Raw genomic sequence first — 20,703 nt, forward strand, 5'->3', positions numbered from 1 at the left:
TGTTTGCCATCAGCATCAATAGCATATCATGAAACAGACACATCATTTTTCTAACCATTCTAAAAATTCTGCATAAAAAAGATGAATAAAATGGCAACTGAGAATATATATATTAGCAGAAATTAAATATTTAATAGATCTGTTTCTTAAATTAAGTTTTGACTTTAATGACGATTCAAGCTGTGAAACCTTAACACTTCACTGAAATCCTACAATAAACTCCAATCATACGCTATAACTTATCTAAGACTCCAGGGATGAAAGTTGGCAGGGTTATGAGGACAGTTTGCTTCAATAAGGTCAGCTGTTTTTTAGGTCAATAAAACATAACAGAAATTGCACCTCCAACTGCTGAACAAATGTTTCCGCATACCAATCACTGAATTCCAGTGAAACCAACCATAATGACAACCGCATAACATAATACTTTTCTTTAAGTTCTCCCTGGCTAGTGAGATTTCCAATAAATGTTGAATACGTTCTGATAGAAATGCCATAGTGCTCATTCAGATACCAACTTCATCAAAGTCTATTCCAAAGCAAATGTCTCTAATTAATTAGTGGCAGAAAGAAAGGCTGAAAATAAATTGTTTCTGTATTTGTACAACTCAGGTGTAATAACTATCCATTCAAATACTTCAAAATTTGCCTGTAGTAGATATACACTAAAAAGAAAGTCAATCAGTGTTCATGCAATTCATTACAGTAAAACAGTAAGATTCAAATTGCAGAAACAGAGATTGCCATCTGGAAAGTAACTGGTGATTGTGATGTGCTATAATGCAGGCAAAAAACATCTTGTCTTGACAATGTTTTAATAATGAACCATCTTTTGCCAGACAGTTTCAAGGCATCTGCATTTGAATCCTCTCTGGAAAGCAAATGAGAATTCAGTTTCAAGACTAAGATACAAAAACTCTCCCAAATTGGAGAGCTCTGCTTTTATATGGGGAGAAAATAATGCTGTACAAAAAGTATGCGTTACCATAAAAGGCCTGAAAACTTCAGATCTGAACATGTCATAAGGGCAGATTGGAGATTTGCCATAATTCTAGCCAAATGTGCCACGTGACATCCTGGTACCAGGAACCATATCTGCAAATGCAGAGCTTTGACACCTGAAACTATCTGCCTGGAAAGTCTTTGCAATTTACTCTCTCCTTTTTACTCCAGTTCAATTGGTCTGCGAAAACATAAACACATTCTGCATTGATAGTGACTGAAAGCCTATTCTCCAAGGACTGCTCCTGCCTAAAATAAAGCTGCTCCAGTATGGGAAACAAAACTTGTATAAGTTTGAATCACCTAATTCAGAAAAATGAAAAATAAGGAATGAGTGTAAGAGTATGGAACTAGCTTAAATACCTGTCACTAGGAAGGAGTGGAGAAAGGAAGAAACAGATCAGCCTGTAATAATCCAAATCGTATAAAGTCACCAGTTTCTAAAATAATATGTAGACTTTCTAAGACTTCATTATAGACACATTATAGTCATCCATAAGCATGAGAAAAAAATACCATCTAAGTATACTAAGAGAAAAAATGCTGACTACATAATTTTTTACTTCGAACACAAACCACAAGATAACATATTAACATGTAAGAATACTTGGTAAGTAATGTCATAAGATTATAGTCATATAATTGAAAATCTACCTGACTTTATAGGGAATTGCTTTCGAAGTTCTTCCAAATGAACTCTAATAATTCTACAACAAGTAAAAAATTATCACATTTGCATAAGAGTTTCTATAGAAAACCCCACAGTACAACCTGTTTGCACTCAGTTAACTTGAAAAGGCATCTGAAGGAATGGAGCAAATCTTACTTCTGGATAGCTACATTTTAGCCATGTCATGTTTTGATACTGTCAAAACACTTGACCATTATCATTTATTGAGGTAAATAATTTCTGGATCTATGCTAAGTAAAACAAGAAAGAATAAAAGAAAAGTCTTCCTTCCATTCTGCAGATTGCAGTTAAGACAATGTATAAAAATTATGTTCAGGCTGTCCGAGTCAGTGTTTGATACAGGTACAGACAGTGAAAAAATGTCTAATTCCTATTGTTCGTTCCTATTGTTCATTGCTCGTTTGCTCTTATGCTTTCTTTATATGTTATTTTAAGTTTGAAACAGTTAATTCTTTTTTAACCTTTACATCACGATAAGCCGCTCACCCGCTCACGAGGCCCGCTCACCACAGGTAGTTACTGTAGTGATCTAACACTACAGCTTTTCACTTTTTTCAACAAGCTGTTAATCCATGCTTCTTAAATTGTAGAAATACAGAATAAAAGTTGTCTATAAAGTCAGACTCATAAATTTTCTCCATCCTCACCCTTTCCTTCACAAGGGCAAAATAAATAAAATGTTCAGATCTTCCCACATAGGTCCCTGGGATGCACATCCACAAATGCAATTTTCCTAGGCTGTGGTTTCAGCAAACCCCAGTCTGAAACTTTCTCTACTGCTCAAAATCAAACTTGCATATCTCAATTCCCTTTTCTCTGTCCAGGTTCTTGGAACCACAGAATCCTCTAGTAGAAAGCCAAATATACCTGCATTTTAACACGAAAAAGATACCACAGTAGGTCTTCAGCTAATTTCTGAATAAACTAGATCTCAGGTTTCATGGTACTTCTTGCAGCACTGTGCAATTTAGCAAGCAATATTTTGCAGTGCACCGTACTACACAAAGGGAAAAGTCACAAGAACTCTGCATGACTTGGAAAAGAAAAAGAATCAGTAGGACAAGAGCTTTCCTAGGTTCATAATTTTTTCATATATTGTCACAAGATTGACATCTGTAGAAAGACTCAGGCTACCGCAGGAGCAGAGGAAATTGGCATCTACATCTGTTCAGTCCATGAGAACATTACATGATCCTTTATACATGTTACTTAAAAACAACACACACACATAAGTGCTGGCACAACTAATGTAAAATACGGAAGAAAGAAAAACTTGCATCTGACCAGAACACGCAGAACACAAACACTGCATAGAAAATACACACATACTCATACATGTCCCTTGCAGTTAGTTATGTACTGGTCCAGAATCCAGCCAGTACAAACAGCTGGAAGTTTCTGAACCAGAAGCTGGACCACTCCAACCTGTTCTACTATGTTTGCAATAATAGTAATAGCGGTGGCAGTATAAGTAAGACTAAGTCTCTGAGTGTAAGTATAAATCTCTTTGGATATTATTGTTATCATCCAGTTCATGACTTATTGGGTCGGGTTGTCTACCCATAAGCTTTTCTGAAAGATGAATTCCTAAGCAAAGATAATAAAAATAAAACTGAAAAAAGAAAAAAACAACATATGAATTCAATATGTTGTTAATGAGCATTCTTTTCTTAAAAACTTTAACAAAGCATTCATTTACTGAGATAAGTTTCTGATCCAGAAGTGGAATGACCAAGAACCTCATAATAGTGTCTATCATTAAAAAAAAAAAAAAGGCAAACAGAAGTTATTAATATGGAATTCAGACAGGAAAAAAAGAAAAGAAAAGAAATATCAATGAAAATTTTGGTTGAGGAAGGAGCAATTAAGTAGGAGAGCAGAAAATACTGACCTGGAAGTCAAGCTGGTTGGAGTAGGGATGAAAGCGGCAGTTTGGAGAAAAACAGATAGGGAGGGAGACAGCAAAAGAGAATAAAGTGAGGAACACATTAGTTCTTTAAATATATAACAAGCAGATGTTACATCAGCAGTCTTTTCTCAAAAAAAGAAAAGGAAAGGGAGAGCAAAAAGGAAAATAAAATTCCTGTACAGTATTTCCTTGCTGAGCTCCGAACAAAAAAAACTTAAAGTAAAATGGCACCTTATTTGTGGACTTTGCACAACCATCCATATTTATAATCATCCTTGCGTACACATACACCAAAAGGAGCAAACAAATTAGGTGGAGGCGATTTGGTAGTGTTTGCTGCCACACAAATGTCTCATATGCTGTGAAGTCTTTTTTTGAACCAACAGGGGTTTGATGGCCCACATTCATCAAGCCTTCTAATGAAAGCCAAAACAGCTACACAGTTTGGCAGCTTGTTCAGAGACGTCAGGTTGAAGTTCACAAAGCACTGTACCTAACAATGATCAAAGACACAGATTTTCCCCCCCAGGAAATACAGTCCCTTCTCAGGCTGACAGCAATCTTTTTTCAGTCCTAAATATAAGGTTAGTACTTCATCACTGAAAATATCTGGATGCTTGATAACTTATTTGTTCCAAAATATCTAACATGCTCTTTGAATTAACTACAACAAAATAAATTCCTGCCTTAAACCAAGCTAGACTAATCCTTAGAGTGTCACTGGTGCACATTTTTTTCATTCATTTATGAAAGGTAAATTTAAAAAAAAAGACACAATACTTTTTTTTAAACATAATTTTTCAAGATGTTGGTTTCTTACATTTTCTTCAATGAATTGTCAGTGCTGTGTGGACTTGTTATTTTCACCACAATTCAAACACAAAGCAATTCAGAATAAAATTAACTGTAGTCTGAATACCACAAAAGCTTAAAGGTACATCAAGAGAGTATCACACACAACTTATCGTTGAAGATGCAGAACAGGTAACTATACACACTGAATAAATGCAAAAAGTGATCTTGAATGTGACACAGTCAATCGAAAGCTGCAACCCTTAAACAAAGACATTTTCTGCTTCAAATAATCAGGATGCTCCCGACTACGGTGCAAAAAAGTGCAATCTGTGACACCTCATTTAAAAAAGAACTGGATGAATGGCATTTTCATGACCTATCTCTAAGAGAACTAATGACACAATGCAGAAACCACAATTCAGGTCACATATTAACTGGGTCCCATTTTTTATTCCTTTTTCTCTGTTCACTACTCGGTCATCTAGCCTAAGCAGCAATTATTTACTATCCTATACACTACATTTTAAAAGCCAACTTTTTGTCTCAGAGTTAAAACAATATTTTTAAAGGAACTTTCATATCTTTATAGGCTTTACGGAGAAGTCACACTAAATCAAGCAAATGACTGACCAGCTAACATGCCATTGGAAAAAAACAGATCCAAGCTCCTATAATCTATACTATTATGTACCTTCTCATCCCTCCATCATCAAGCTCCAACATTTCACTCTTTAAAAAGCAACAATCTGATAGGATTACAATATTTATCAGTTACCTGTAGATGGAAGTAGGTAACTCATGCTAGTCCTGTTCTATGTCTCACTATCAGCCTTTTCCCAAATTCTTTCCATGTCCTTGTGGATGACTAAATTTAAAAGACCACCACGTCTTTCTCTTTTTAGGCTAAATTTATTTAATGGATAATTTATACCCATTGAATTTTGGGCCAACACTGTTATTTTACTTAAATCACTGTTCTTTCACTGCAGTGCTTACCCCTTCATATATTTATAGAGATCAAGCATCCCTACCGAGCCTTTGTTTTCCCAAAGAAACAAGCCAATGTTTTTTGGATTCCTCCTGTGACATTAGTACACCATTTCCTTAGTTATACTACCAGCCCTTTCTGCACCTGTTTCCAGTTTTAATTCAACTTTCTTGAATATGACTGATGAGAAGTATACAGCAGGGTTCCCCATGTGGTCTTGCTGGCACCTTATAACATTAATACTTTCCTATCCCTATTGCAAACATTTATTCAGACATATCAGGACTATTCACATCTCATTATTTAGATGTCTGCCACATTATATAGATGGCTCATAATGACACTACCATAAGAAAATTCACCCACTCTCTTTTTTCTTAAGCTGTTTTCAAAGAATTATCCCTCATTTACAGGTGGCACCCTTGCTGGTCCTAAACTCACAAGCATGCATGTTGTACTACTGAGTTTTACTCAGTTTCATCATTCAAACTCCCCAGCATATTCCATAAAAGTTATACTTTTCATTCTGACATCATAACAAAAGCATTGAACAATATACTTCCATCCCAACAGTTCCCTTTCAGCTTCAGTTATCTCCACTTTGGCTAGGACCTTCACATTAAGATTTAAGTTGATCACTATCTTGCCCAGCTTCATTTTTGTTGTCCAAGAAAAATGTACCATATTTCTTTCACGAAGAAAACCAAAGAAAGGCATTGAGTTAAGTTTACGGAAAGTACATTATGCCAGGATATGTTTCATTTTATTTTACTCTATTCCCATTATAAACAGACAAACCAAGAAAGATGCAATAGAAGTTACCAAACGGCATTAGTAGCAGAGAAAGAACTACATACTATACACAATAATTTACAAAACAGACCAACATGTTTGTATATATGAGAAACAGTATGAATCATGGATCTTAAGTGATGCAACTCAGAAATGTGACAGCTTCTGAGGCAAAAAAAACCCACGTTTGAACCAAAAGAATTACCGTTCATATAAAATTTTCATCACTATTATTAATAATGTTCATCTGCCACATAGCATGCATTTAAAAATTTAATTCCCCCTATCTTGAAGCAGGTATCTCTGCCTTTGAGTATCTGACACTCTATAATACATGGTCAACAAAACTGTATAAAAAGTAATGCATTTTCCCGTTTTAATTCTTATGTGGATTTGTAAGTGATAAAATTATTACGCACATTATAAATTCTTAGATGAACTGATTTAATAAGGACACATTATGCTGATGAATTTATATGTAAACATATTTAATATTATGGAGACACCATAGCTTGCAATGCTCCAGTTTATAATTCTCTCAGAAATTTATGGTGATAAATGTTGATAATTCATGTTGCACAACTGAAAAGCAATTATCTTGCAGTGATGTTGGCATAGGAATGCCCACGGATCCCAGCAAGCTATTAACCAGCAAATATGTTTCAAAAGAACACTCACTTTCCCACAAAACCCCAGATAAGCCTTTGCATCTGAAGTTAGGAGAAATGCTGAAGATGTGTAGTTCTGAGCAGGGAAAAAAAAGAAGGGCAAAAAGTAAGAAGAGAAAATAGCAACCTAGAGCACATTATATGAATTACAAAACAGCAGGATAAGAAGGAAAGAACATTTGCAAACACTCTTCTATTAAAGTTGCAGTCATTTTCACAAAGCTTTATTCCCATAAAGTGGGTAAACTGAGCTTTGGCTCCACCTCTTACCTTCAATAATGAGCCAATCAAGTAGTCGTTAGAAGCAGAAAAAGAAGTAGCACTTCATAAAATGTACAGTACTTTACACTCCACCTAACCCCCTAGAAAGGGGAATTTCAACATCAAAGTTCCCTCTCCCAGGATGCCAACAGGTGGCACAGTTATATACAGATTTACATCCTTAAGGCAAACGTTTTTAGAAAATGAGGAAGCAGACGGAAAAAGAGCTTGCATTTTAGAGAAACCTTACATGAGCCTGATTAGTAAGCAGAGTTAGACACCCTCTTTCCCCATTATACCTTTATATTGCTGGCCTTGTTGTACCTATCACCCACTTTGTGCCTGGGCTCACATGGGGTAGAAAGTAGCTTTAAGATTCTGTTACCAAGACAAGGCAGAAATAATTTAACTCCTGATGATGAAATCAATAATAGATGACTTCTAAGTTAATCCTGTCATTTTACAATAGTTAACATATAAACTGTATATACAGGAATTTCAAATTTATCTTGGAAGTTGTACCTAACTTGCATCAAGTAAGAAACTGCATTAAAGTTAATAGAATTTGCTAACAAATCTTAGAGTAGGATGAGTGCCAAAAATTGCACTATACTACTGTCCTTGGCTGGCCATACCACAGACATTTTATTGTAAGCATTTCAGAAGCATGTAAAGATTCATAGCAAAGCTTACCTACTTGATCACGTTCAGAGTATAGCATACCCTGTTCAAAAAGTCTATGCATACTCAATAGTACCAAATTATTTTCCAAACAGTTAGTTTGTGATTGACACCCTCAAGAACAATAAGGGAGTAGAAACCAGTGACCCAAAATTTCACTGAGTACATCAAACTTGCAAACAAATAAACACAAAAATAGAAAATTTGTTCTATTACAGAATCCATTCTCAGATGATGAGAAGAAGTTGTATACTGACAAGGGCATAGCAAAATCTCTGCCCTCTCTTGGCCCATTTATTTCTTTGGAATTAATGGATATTTTTCACTTTAATTCTAATACATGCACTGATCTATATAGTGTCTTTAGCTCTTTTTTATATAAAATACTTAACTTGAATTATAATTTACTACAAATTTTAGATGACAATTTCACTACCTTATTATGGTCATCTTTTAATTGTCATTTTAATATTAAACCATTCAATGCATGAAGTGATTTCTATGTAATAGATCTCTTCAGCTTATGCTCTTGCATGAAAGTTTAGCATGCCTACTCTTTTTTCTGCTATCACACAATAGTTCAGTAAGTTTTAGAGCCTAGTGAGGGTATCAGCTACTGTTTCTGCAAAGAATGTGTCATGAGTCTCCACCAGCTTGCTCACACCTGGAGTCACTGTATTACAAACTTAGGTCTGTAATTGCCCCTACAATACCCACACTGATGGAATAGCCAGCACGTTCATGACCACACAGATTCACTAATCTTGTTATCTTTTTCCAGTATCTTACTTTAGGATCTTGGAGTTTATGCAGACATCACATTCATGGTGTACAAAGTGACCATGGTTCACTAATACCTTCCTCCAATATCTGCCTTACTTATTAAAACCCACACAAATAATATAGTATTCTAAACCCTTCCTGATGTGGTAAGAGCACGAACTGCTAACAAAGTTGTCCTCAAGTAAACATTGAACTGTATTTTCAGCACAAATCTTGATTTTTTCCATTCAAATTTGAGGTCTCAGTTCTCAAGATAGGATAAATCTGAAGATTGATAGCTATATACTGTTCATTATTATTAAAACAAACCTTTGCCAAATGTCTGCAGAGAAAGCAACAGATAATTGTGAAGGCTGGTAAGTCTCCATCACTAAAAGATGCTCCATGCAGCTTCCTTTTAATGCTGGCTGTTTCCCTTCCCGCAAGGTAACCAAAATTTCCCACAGATCTCCCTCTTTCCTGGTAATTCTCCTTAATGGGACAGAGCAATGCTGTGTCTTGACTGGAACTATAGCAATAATCACAATGATGAGACCCTTAAAATCTCACTGTTGGCACTATGTAGCACTCGTCTTCCAACTTGATCACTAGAAAGCCATTTCATAAAATAATTGAAAATAAAATTCCTTCTTTCATAGCTAAGGATAGGACAGGAAAGAAGAAATCAGATATTCAGAAATTTCTTATCAATCAAATAAATTGCAGCATAACATATGGGAGAAGCTTCAGAGAATTATTTAATTTCAAAGGGAGTGAAACAAATGGATCCCCAAACCCTGCTATCTCCATTTAGGAGGGACTGTATAACCTCCTCAGAAATAAGACAAAAGCAACCTGGTCAACATCAGAAAATATTCACCAGATGGGGGCAAAGACTGCAGAACCACTGAGAAATACTCAGAGCCAGCAGCATGAGACTGCTAAGAAACACTTACCAATACCTTCCATGACCTCTGAGAACTAGTGATGCTGTTCCTGCTGAAAATACATGTGTGGGAACAGTTTTGATTTACCAGTTACTAAATCAGAATCACTAGAAAGACAAAGTTGTTCCCCTAACATTGCTCTTCCAGAGGGTTGTTCTCACTGTATATTGCACGCGGCTTTTCCTGTACATGTTCCTTTTAGGGAAAAAAAAAAAAAAGTGGAAACCCTCAATTGTTCCAAAGTCAACAGACAGGAGATGTGATTCTCAAGTACCAAATTTTTTCATTTCTGACAGTTTTACGAGACATCACAAATACTCTCCTAAAAAACATATTCTACTCTTAACGTCTATGCTCTGCGATGAAGATCACATAAATAAAAATGCAACTCAACATAAGACAAATAATACAAGAATTACCTTTCTAACTCAGCAATTTTCTTATCTTTGTCATTCTTCTCGTTCTCTACTTCCTTGAGTATTTCTAGAAGTCTGTCAACCTCAGCCTGAGCTTTGCCACATTCTTCTCTATAGTATGAAGCCTCTTTGTCAAGTTGTTTCATTCTGTCTGCAAATTCTGGATTCATCCGTGCCTCCTCTTCAGCTTCGTGAGCCTTCAGAATCAATATTTTAAAAAAGAGTAAGGATAACAATACCTTACATAGCTTTAAGAGCTTTACTTCTTCAGTCTCGGAGGTCAAATTTTCAATAAAAAGGATTATGGGTATTTCTGTCAGATGACAATTTTTTCTATAGAAGCACTGAAAAGAGTAATGGAAATATCCTTGTAGTCTTCCTAAAATTATTTTCAAGTGCTATCTTCTCAAAGCTGCATCCTGATAGTGGGAGGAATTATTAAATAAGATTTTTTTACATATGAATTTTACCGTATTTTTTAATTTTTCTGCAATTAAAAAAATAACCTTGTAATTCATTTAATTCCTTTTAAGCTGTTAAACTCTTTCAAACATATAGACAATTTCTTAATAAAGCATATTCCCCCTCTTTCTCCATATATATTATACATATATAAATTTATACAGTAACCTGTATCACCAGATGTGTTTCAAATGCAGTTTGATACTAAGAATTTAAAAAGGAAGAAATTAGTTTTTATGAAGCACTGTTTTTAAAACATAAAACATTAAATTTTTAAAAATGTTTTCAACAGACAGGCTACCCAATAATCCTTTTTTTCCTATTGTTAATACTTAGCCTGAAACACCAGAAGAACAAGCCCATTGGTGAAAACAGCACAAACCTGGCAAACACATGCATGGATGGGTGGCAATTTCACAGACAAGAAAAAACGCAATGACTACAACAACAACAACAGTGCAGATCCCAATCTTACTCCCATCAAACCTAATAGCAAAACCCCAATCAACTTCAATGGGAGCATGATCAGGCATCAAGTGCTTTAAACTGTTGGCTGGAATAATCACAGACAGATGGACACAACAATGCACTGCAATGCTTAGCCTACCCCTTGCTTCCCATTATTCCTAATTGGCATCTTGAAAGAGCAGGCAAGGAAAAAACAAGTAGTTTAACGCAGTGCACATTAAACATAGAAAATTCAGATAGCTTTTTTTTTTTTTTTTTAATGTACAGGAACTCTACAGAAATTCAGGATATTTAGAACTGAAGATTCTCCAACTATCTTATTAGACAGAGAAGGTGTGGACTTATTTATCTTAATTTCAGGGAATAGACAAGGCAAGCAAGCAATGAAAGAAATGTAAGTCAAAATGAAACATGCATGTTTTGGAAAGAATTAATATAAACTTTTCTAAGGTTATAAGGTTCAGGTTCTTTGCAATGATCAACATTTTCAGTATAAATAAAGAAGTCTAGGTTTAGTATAAGTAAAAATTAAAAATTTGAAATTACTAAGTGAGAAACTTAGGGTTTTTGCATGTAACATATCATTTAAGCATGAGGATAATAAGAAAAAGATAGTAGCTTTGAAGTTTTGTTTTTCCCCACTGTAAGACTTCTATTCATAAGAAATAAACCAAGCGAATGACATGGGAAATTTACTAAATTTGTTGGCCTTACTCTTCAAATTCTTTATTTTAGGTTATAACACAGCTCCATAGATACAGGATTTTCCTAATGCAGACTGCTTGTTTCAAGATAACATCCAGAGTATATTGACTTTATTGTTTGGGTGAGATGTGAGCAATGGATTTTATCATCATATATGTTCCTACTTAAAAAATAAACTTGCTTTTATTTTATGTTGGGTGTTAGCCACGTCAAGATATTTACTTTCAGTGAGCTTTGTAGTTTTTAAAGTAGATACATATTCAGACTCTGGGACAATTCTGCAGGAGTCTGGGTACCATTTTGAAGCTGTGGACCACTTCCATTTTCCACCAGCCCCATTAAGAAATTAGACAGTATTGTACCTCCCCAAAATGGGCAATAAGTGTTCTTTCCCAAAGAATAAACAAGTGAAGGAGAAAAATAATTCCGTATGTTGCTTAAGTCACTCTAGGAAAAACAAAACAAACAAAAAAAGAACTGCCTTTACAAAGAGCAGGCTGTTCCTACTGCTCTTCAGATTTCTCCTCCTCCCCTAGGGGTATGGTAAAACTAGGATTTAATAGTTCCTCTCTAGACACTATCACCCTTTCATATTCTTTCCTGCCACCTTCCCCTTCTGTTCCCTTCAGTATATAATACTATTTGCTTATTTACTACCCTTGCTTCCATCATTTCATAAATATGCAAAACACCCATCTTTTGGGCCTCCAGCCAGCCTTTCCTTCACTTCAGCATACTGGGACAGTCAGCTTCAGCCCGGTCATTTTTTTCCCCATACAGCTATACCCTAGTTTAAACCCAGAACAGGAAGCAATGTCAAAAAGAGAGAACAGCCAGCAGTTTTTTGCTTTTCATTGGCCTTTCTAGGATGAAAATACATAACTTAGAAAGAACATGATAGCGTCACCAATGCAAAGCCACCGAATGTTCAACTGTCATACGGTATTCCCGTCACATAACAGCCCTAAGCTTTACTGAAGAAATTATGTACACCAACATTAAATTGCAAAGGTATTTTCAATGCTTGTGCTTTCGGTAGTACTCATACCATTCAGTATTAGTGGAATGCATTTCTGGAGAATTCCCTAGCACAAACGTAGCCAGTGTATATCCTTATTCTTCTCAACATGAAGTGGAATTTCTAAGATATGATTAAATCCAAGGTGGTTAAGTGTCCAGCCTACACAGAGTTTTGAGGTGCAGTACAATGATCCATAATGTCATATACACATCAATATAAGCATTTACTACACAGGCAAGAACATTATTCTAATCTTAAAAAAAAAAAAATCTCCCCAGTGTGGAAAACTACCAATTAAGTTACAAGCACTTCTTATAGAATATTTTCTGACTATTTATTTAATATATTTATTATTTAGTAATTTATTACTTAATATATTTATTAATTTAGTATTATTTATTTAAGCAAATAAACATTGTTTGAATAAAGGATGCAGGAATCAAATTTCTACAAGGGCACTGTGTTAAAGGAGAAGAAAAGGAAAGTTATTAAACTGTGGATAGCAAGAACATTAAACACCTTGAAAAACAGCTTTCTTCAGGTGTTGGATTCATTGCCACGAGTCCCTTGAAGGCAATCCTCATATTTCAACTAAAGTTGCTGATGCTACAACTGACTGGAGAGCAAAGCATAATCTGACATTCCCAGAACAAAGCTATAGATTTACTTACAGGATCCCTATTATATTTTATCATTTTAAAAAATGTGTGTGGATTTTAATTAGGAACATATTTTTAATTGTACAGCCCAGGGCTGACTTGCTTCCAGATGGAACTTGACTGCTGAGGTAAACCCTAGGCCCAAACATGGTGAAACACAGTTTAGCTGATCCTGACCCATCCAGACAGGGCGGATTTCTTTGGCTTTTTTGCAGATCAAGTGTGGCAGACAGGCTTGGATCACTTCTAACCAGAAGCTGCATGGTTACCACATAGGTCTGAAAGTCTCAGCCTATTGCCGCTCTCCTCTCTTACTTCTGTCTTTTTCCCATTTGTGTCCTCCTTTTTGTCCCCAGGGTCTCTATTTTCTTGGGGAGAATACATTTTCTATTTTTATGGGGAAGAATGACTGGTATCTTGGGTACCTTTCAGCAGCAAAGCAATTGATCTCTCAATCTATATCTGTAAATGATAACACTAAGGTTTGCAGATTAGGCATAGGAAAAGAAGCTCAGAGTTTCAAATTAGCACACTCATTTTATGATGCTTTGTCTTTTTGTCAGTCAGGTGATCAAAAAAACTGTGCTGCTGTATGTTTCATCATGCTAGAGAGAGGGGGTTTTATTTTACAATTCAGTAAAAATAGCATATCACACTTTAAAACTGTACTTATTCTTACAGTAATTATATATCTGATCTGATATTTTCTTAATAAGTACTACAAATACCTTGGAAGTAAAGTAATATTTCCTTATGTAAACAGCAAATTTCTTATAAAAATTCCATAATAGTTTGGCACAGACATATAACATGAATTATTTGGTCTATTAAAATTTTATGGTACAATCATGCATGCATTATTCTGCATAATAGAAATGGATGGATAGATACAGTATTTCATTTTTAAAGTTTCAAACACACATACACAGAAATCAACTAAGTACTTCACAAAAAAATTAAATGAAATAGCAGAACATACATGCAAGAAATTACTTTTTAAGATCCTTCAAATTGTTGTACTTCCAATAATAAACTAAAAAAATTGCTGTAATTTTCTGTAGTCTCCTTAAAATTCAAATTTTTTTAATTTAACTTCTGGGACTGTGCTAACCAAATTAGAGTAGATTCTGCAAGTACTCTAAATCTTAGTCTTACATTAATCTCATAAGCATTTGCAGAATTAAATCTTTACTATTCATAAAAGGGTTCACCAGGACTCCAAACTATGTCCATCACTATATTTTCATTACAGGACAAAAACAATCATGTAACTTCTTATAATTGATATTTATCTGCCCACAAAATGCTTGGGCATTTCAAAATGTTCACCTTTCCAAAGAAAGGTGAAGAAACATGCTTCCAATTCTGTTCACATCATCTTCACACAGATAGTTGTACTACGTTGTGAAACCTTCCACAAAAGAGTATGCAGTATTTGCACCTCTTCGGTATTTTCGGCACTTCAGTACTCAACTGTGTATAAAAAGCTTCTATGCATTTTTTAATTTTTAAAAACATCAGATTTAGCAATGACTGCAAGAGTTGGAGTTGATACTTTTCTGATGTAGTAGAAAAATTAACAATCCACTAAAAAAAAAAAAAAAGCCATATTATTCCTGCATGGGGTAAAAGAGGCCTACTCAGAGATTGATTGTTACTTCTCTGAAATATCTTTAAAAAGAGAATTAAAACTTCAGTATTTTATGACTAGATTGCCATCTGGTTTTATACAACACTTTTACTCTCAAATGAAAATGGTGAGGAAACATTCTATTTAATGAAGTATCATGATGACTTGCAATACAAAAACTTTGTCATGTAACTGCTATTATGCCACCTCAAAGAACAGAGGTGAAATCTTGGCCTTGTGGAATTCAATGAAAATGTTGCCATTGACTTCAGTCAAGTCACGGTTTCATTTCAAGACATTAGGTGGTTTGGAGGGGGGGAGATCATCATTACTTGCACTGTTAAAGATAGAATGTTACAAGTTGGAGAAGAAAGAACATGGGCAAGAAAAGTTTATTAAAGAAAATCTAGCCTGTGTTTAAACTACCACTGCTGTCTGCTGCCAAAGCAAAAGGATCTTCCATCTGTTATTTCTAAACTGCTGAGGGTTGGTCTTTTTGAAAATTAAGCATGTAAAGGCAGGAAAAAAAAAAGAAAGAAAGAAAGACTGACTTTGGAATACCATATACAAATAGACTACTAAGTTACAAACAATAATTCAATACAGCAAAATGACTACAATTAAAATAATAACTGGAAAGTACTTATGAAAATCAAGAGAAAAAATAACACAAAAAAGACTTCAATCTGAAGCGACATGACAGCAGAAGTGCAAATCTTATGAAATGAAACATAACCACCTCATACATGATCCAAGATGATACACAAAAAGGGTTTTCTTGCTCAAAGGGAAAATCTTTTTCACCAGCAACATGCTGGATGGTAAGGGTGACAATAGCAGAGGTTTTATCCGACCTACAATCAATATATGACCAGGTTCAAACCACAGTTAATCAGTAACTTCAAAAATAAATATGGTACCTTCTGTGGGACTCTCTTCTCCCATACATAAGTCATGACATATCCACTAGATGCTGAGAAGTTACACAAGTTAGCAACAACAGACTCCGAGGACGGAATCCTGGTCCACTGATGTTAATGGCAAAATTCCCATTGAGTTCAATAAAGGCAGTACCTTCCCTAATGCATTCTATCACATCACCTAACAACCTATAAAACTAGCTCTCCTACATATACAATAGCAATCACATGGTAATTCCAAGTATGATTAATATATAAACTATCATTTGTAAATTGCTACTACAATCCAGTTACATCATCATTTCTGTCCTGTGATGCTCAAAGCACATTAACTGTAACAGTCTCAGCCAAAAAAATGGAAAATGTTCTCTGCAGAGAGAATGTGTGTTACTGCTCTTCCTCAAATTGAAAAAGGATCGCAATCAAGACAAAAGGATACTGTGCAATTAAAGCAGACATTAGGAAGAATAATAATGCTAAACAAGCCAAAGTAACACTGTTTGGCTTTTTTTAAACACTGATGTTTGTGTTCAGCCTTCTATATTTCAGCATTTTCTTGGATTAAGTACAATATTTCAATATTATTAATGTATATATGCTGAATATACACAATCCTTTATGAGTAAAACTGATCTGAACTATTTTAATTGACCAGACTTTTGAAAATTGTACTCATCACTTCCTAGATAATATTATTCACATATTCAACTCAGTCATTGGAGATAAACTGAAAAATCTGCAGATATTTTAAGTTTGAAGGATCAAATAAAGTACTCCAGGAGGCAGAATAAAAAACAAAACAAAAAATAAGTGTCTGCATGCTTTTTCTAATGGAGAAGTTGAGGACCTAAAGGCTAGGATGTTTGCTTTTTTGAAGTGTCATGAGTAGCAGCGTAATACATTTCATATTCAAAAAAAAGGCCTTGAAGTCCACAAAGTTAATCTATTTGCATATAATGGATATAGGTAAGCATCAAAAATATTCTGCAAAGCTCCACAGAGGAAGAGCACAACACAGAGTAAGGTAATGGATCCTCATGCTTTCATATGTTACAGTGGGCATTTTTAGAAAGAACTTACTGGATTGTACATCTGATTGAACAACTGTTCAGCTTGCTACATTGCAAAGTTGGAAAGGAGTGAAGCACAGACAGGAAAAGAAGGAAAGATCCAGGAAAACAGCATTAGCTCAACAAATCCAGTGCATTTGCACAGAAGAACTTGTCATAAAAAAGTAGAAATTTAAGTTTCTAAACATTCCTTGGTGAAAGTGAGAGGCACTGGGGAAACATAAATGTTGACTTTGGCTCCTAAAAAAGAATAGCTGGAGTAAGAAATTTAAGGTTTGTGTTACTTTCCCTTTCTCAAGTTAAATAACCCATGAAATAAAGAAAGGTGTCCACTTTTGATGATACATTAAGTGCTGGTCTCAAGCAATGAATCACTAGAAGTGCTTTTGGCTGAAGCTGCAATTTATCACCAAAGCTTCAAAGATGGTAATAATAAAAGATTAATTAAATTTTATCATTAAATTTATTACTTTTCTTTTGTTTTAACACAAGACTGAATTTTCTATGCAGAATGACTTTTGAAGAGTATAAATTGACAAAAAGTACTTGGGCAACAGCAAATATGTCAGTAAGCAAGTAAATTTAAGAAAATGACAAACAGCAAAAGGAAGAAATTCTAAAATGGATAATAAGATTTTACATATATATAAAAAATATATGTAGTATATATATTTATATGTATATAAATATATATACTGCATATATTTTCTATATTTTTTTTTAAATTACTTAAATACCTATTAGGCAATTCCTGCTGTTATTTCACTAACAGCAATACAAATCAGCAAAAAAGTCCATGAAATTTTGGCACAAAAAGCATTGAGCGCTCTTCCTTTTTAATTTTATGATTTTTTTTCAACTTTATGAATTTTGATATATAATCTTTAGCATAAGATGTTTCATAAGCATGTCTATGGTTTTAAACATTATTTTCTGTACCAAAATACAGCATGGTCACACAAAGAGCTACTCTTTATAACAACCTATTTATTATTTTTTTGAAATGTGTCTCTTCTTTAAAATTAATACAGTACTTTTAGAATCAGTATGTTTTCTCCCATTGAAATGTACAGTCTAGTTAAGTAATACTAAAAAATATTTTTGATCTAATCAGCACAGCCAAAAACAGTTTTAATATCAAAGGATGAATCTTATTTTTTCCAAAAAGAGGGGGAGGAGAAGAAACAAGGATAGAGGAAGAGAAAAAAACCTGAAAGTAATCATTTTTGGATCACAGATTTGGTTTAGACTTGCCCCTTGTACACATTTTTCTTTCAGGCATAGCACTTATTACCATAACTACACGTGGAAACCAGTAACTCCTAGCAAAAGTGCACAGAATACTATCTTCACATTCATTAATACAATTTGGTACAACAAGTAAATCATAATTAAACTAACTATAATCATTTTAGAGTGCCATAATGAAAAGTGCCTTCTCTGCGATATTTTAGAAGCTGCACTCAAATCTCTCAAAATAACAGACAGCTCTTTGGAGTCACTTTTGGGAGAGATCTATGCAGCTTCAGCAGAGTTTTATGTTCAGGCATAAGCACACTTACAGGACCTGCAGGTTAACTTACTCCAAACTGTGTTGATGTTCCCTCCTATCCTAATCCAGGCATATGCACGAATAACCTACATTTCTGTTTCAGTTAGTTTCAGAAGGAGGGAAAATATGGTGAAGATAGATTTCTGGGGACCAATTACTATTAGCACAGGATATTTACAGGTTTGAATGTAAAATATTTTATTAGAGAAAACATGAATTGAAAATTACTGTTTGGAGTTTACTGTCATTAACAGTCACCATTTCTGTTCAACTAATCATGACCAAAAAGGCAGCTATAACTACATTTTGTTGTGGAAATATCTGGTCTCCTACAAATGTTGGGTGAATTTCCATTGGGGCTTTACATTGTATTTATGATATAATAAAACTATTATGTTTTCAGCTTTCATTTAATAATCCTTTTTATTTATATACAAGGAACATACTCCCTTTTTATATGAAAGACATCCCAGACACTCTCTGACTTTTATAATTGCTTATTTTTCCATGACCACATGATGTGTTTATACGTAAAGTAATAGAAGATTGTCTTAGGATTTCAAGTCTTTCAAGAGGATTTCCATTCTTTACGTGATCTGTGCTTTAGATTTTAACTACTGCTTAAAATGAAGATAAATAAGATAACCAATTTTCTGATAAACCAAAAAAAAAGAGTTGCGAGATAGAAAGCTTACTTGGATATTTTAATTCTGGTGTAAATAGCATTTACAAGCTATCAAATATTTAAAGTAGTTGATTTTCATTAAAGCTTTTGCATATGTCTACTGGAAAAAGATTCCCTTCCTTCATCCAACAACCAAACATACAGTACAGGTACCTAATCACAGATACTCATCCTGAATTGAAAAATTATAGACGTATAAGGATTACATGCTGGCATCCTCCTTTACACTCCGTAATACCTTCTTCACAGGCAAGGCTATTGAAAATAATGTGCTTAAACACAGAGCAAGGTACTAATCAACCTGGGTAAAAAAAGTGTCAAAATATTATCCTAATAATGGTAACACAGTACAAATAATCTTTTCTAGAAAATGCAACATTAGTTATCAATATCAAAAATTAATGTTTGACCCACACTCACTCATGAATTGCAGGAGGCAAACGTAATGCTTAAACCCATCAAGTATGTCATGAGACTGGTGTTTGAACAATGCGAGCAGACATTACCAAATGACACAGAAAAAGGTCAGAGAAACAGTGTATGGTGGAAAAGGCATCAACAAAATTTGGAAATCATTTTAGCAAAAACTACTTTAATGCATCAATTTAAATAAAACCATGTTATAAAATAAAGATTTTTAAAACATTTTCCTTTAAATGCTTGCTTCTGCTACTTACTGAATAAAAATAATTAATTGCCAGCTGAGATAAACTAGGCATTATTTTGCTTAATTATCACAACCTTATATTCACTAAGACCAGCAAAAGATCTTAGGGAAAAAAAAGGTCTCAGCAAAAGAAAATATTCATCAGCAAAAAAGCCAAAATAAAACCTACCTAGATTTTCAATTGTATAAGCAGACATTTTTTCTCCCTTAGAAAGTGCACCCTTTGAATTTTTTCACATGCTGCAAACATTTCCATCTAGTTTTAATTCTGCTACAAATTCATACACATATGAATTGCTGCTTCGATAACTTTTTCTACTTTCCGACTTTCTTCTACTTCCCCTCCAACGCCCTGTCCCCAGTTTAGTTATTTCTAGCAGCTTCTCAGAATTCCCTTATATAGGTATTCAAGATAATTCCTGAGGCTCAGTAGTGACTTTGATACAAGCCTCTTCAGAAAAAAGTTAGCAATAGTTGATGCAAGCATCAGCAAACATCATAACATGGGTAGATTTTAGATTAACTCCAGAAGCCTAAGTTAAGTGCATCTTTTCAATATAAGGGTTTTTTTTTTTGTTGTTGGGTGTTTTTTTAGCATGGAACTTACCTTTTTCAATTGTGCTTCCAACTTACTACACTCTTCTTTCTTTTGTTCTATGGCTATTTCTAAAGACTTAAGTTTGGAGTCTCTTTTCAGCCCTGCTGATGCCAATGAAGATGCATGTTCTTTGAGATCGATTAAACTAGACTGAAAAATGACCAAGAGTAAAATGTTAATTCCTAGTCACCAGGACACTAACTTATTGCCAACTTAGTAGTCACTTGAAACCTCTTTTCCCTCCCGTCCCTCCAAGTGCAATGACACAAAGATAAGCATTTAGAGCAAAGGACAGTGTTTTGATACTACAACCAAATGAAACCACAGGAGCTGGCATGCAGTGAAACATAGAAA

At 34.4% G+C, this 20,703-nt stretch overlaps 1 protein-coding gene across 2 annotated transcripts in view; it reads right to left on the bottom strand.

The window, feature by feature from the left end:
- Nucleotides 1–20,703, bottom strand: part of ERC2 (ELKS/RAB6-interacting/CAST family member 2) — a 492,995-nt gene that overhangs the window by 239,180 nt on the left and 233,112 nt on the right. For both annotated transcript variants that reach the window (XM_064518915.1, XM_064518916.1), the window contains exons 11-13: nt 20,359–20,499; nt 16,858–16,893; nt 9,916–10,109 (exon numbers count right to left, since the gene is read on the bottom strand). In XM_064518915.1, the coding sequence (XP_064374985.1) occupies nt 9,916–10,109; nt 16,858–16,893; nt 20,359–20,499 (371 nt within the window). The remainder of the gene's footprint in view (nt 1–9,915; nt 10,110–16,857; nt 16,894–20,358; nt 20,500–20,703) is intronic.

Source organism: Dromaius novaehollandiae, chromosome 12 (genome assembly GCF_036370855.1).
Source record: "Dromaius novaehollandiae isolate bDroNov1 chromosome 12, bDroNov1.hap1, whole genome shotgun sequence".
NCBI lineage: Eukaryota > Metazoa > Chordata > Aves > Casuariiformes > Dromaiidae > Dromaius > Dromaius novaehollandiae.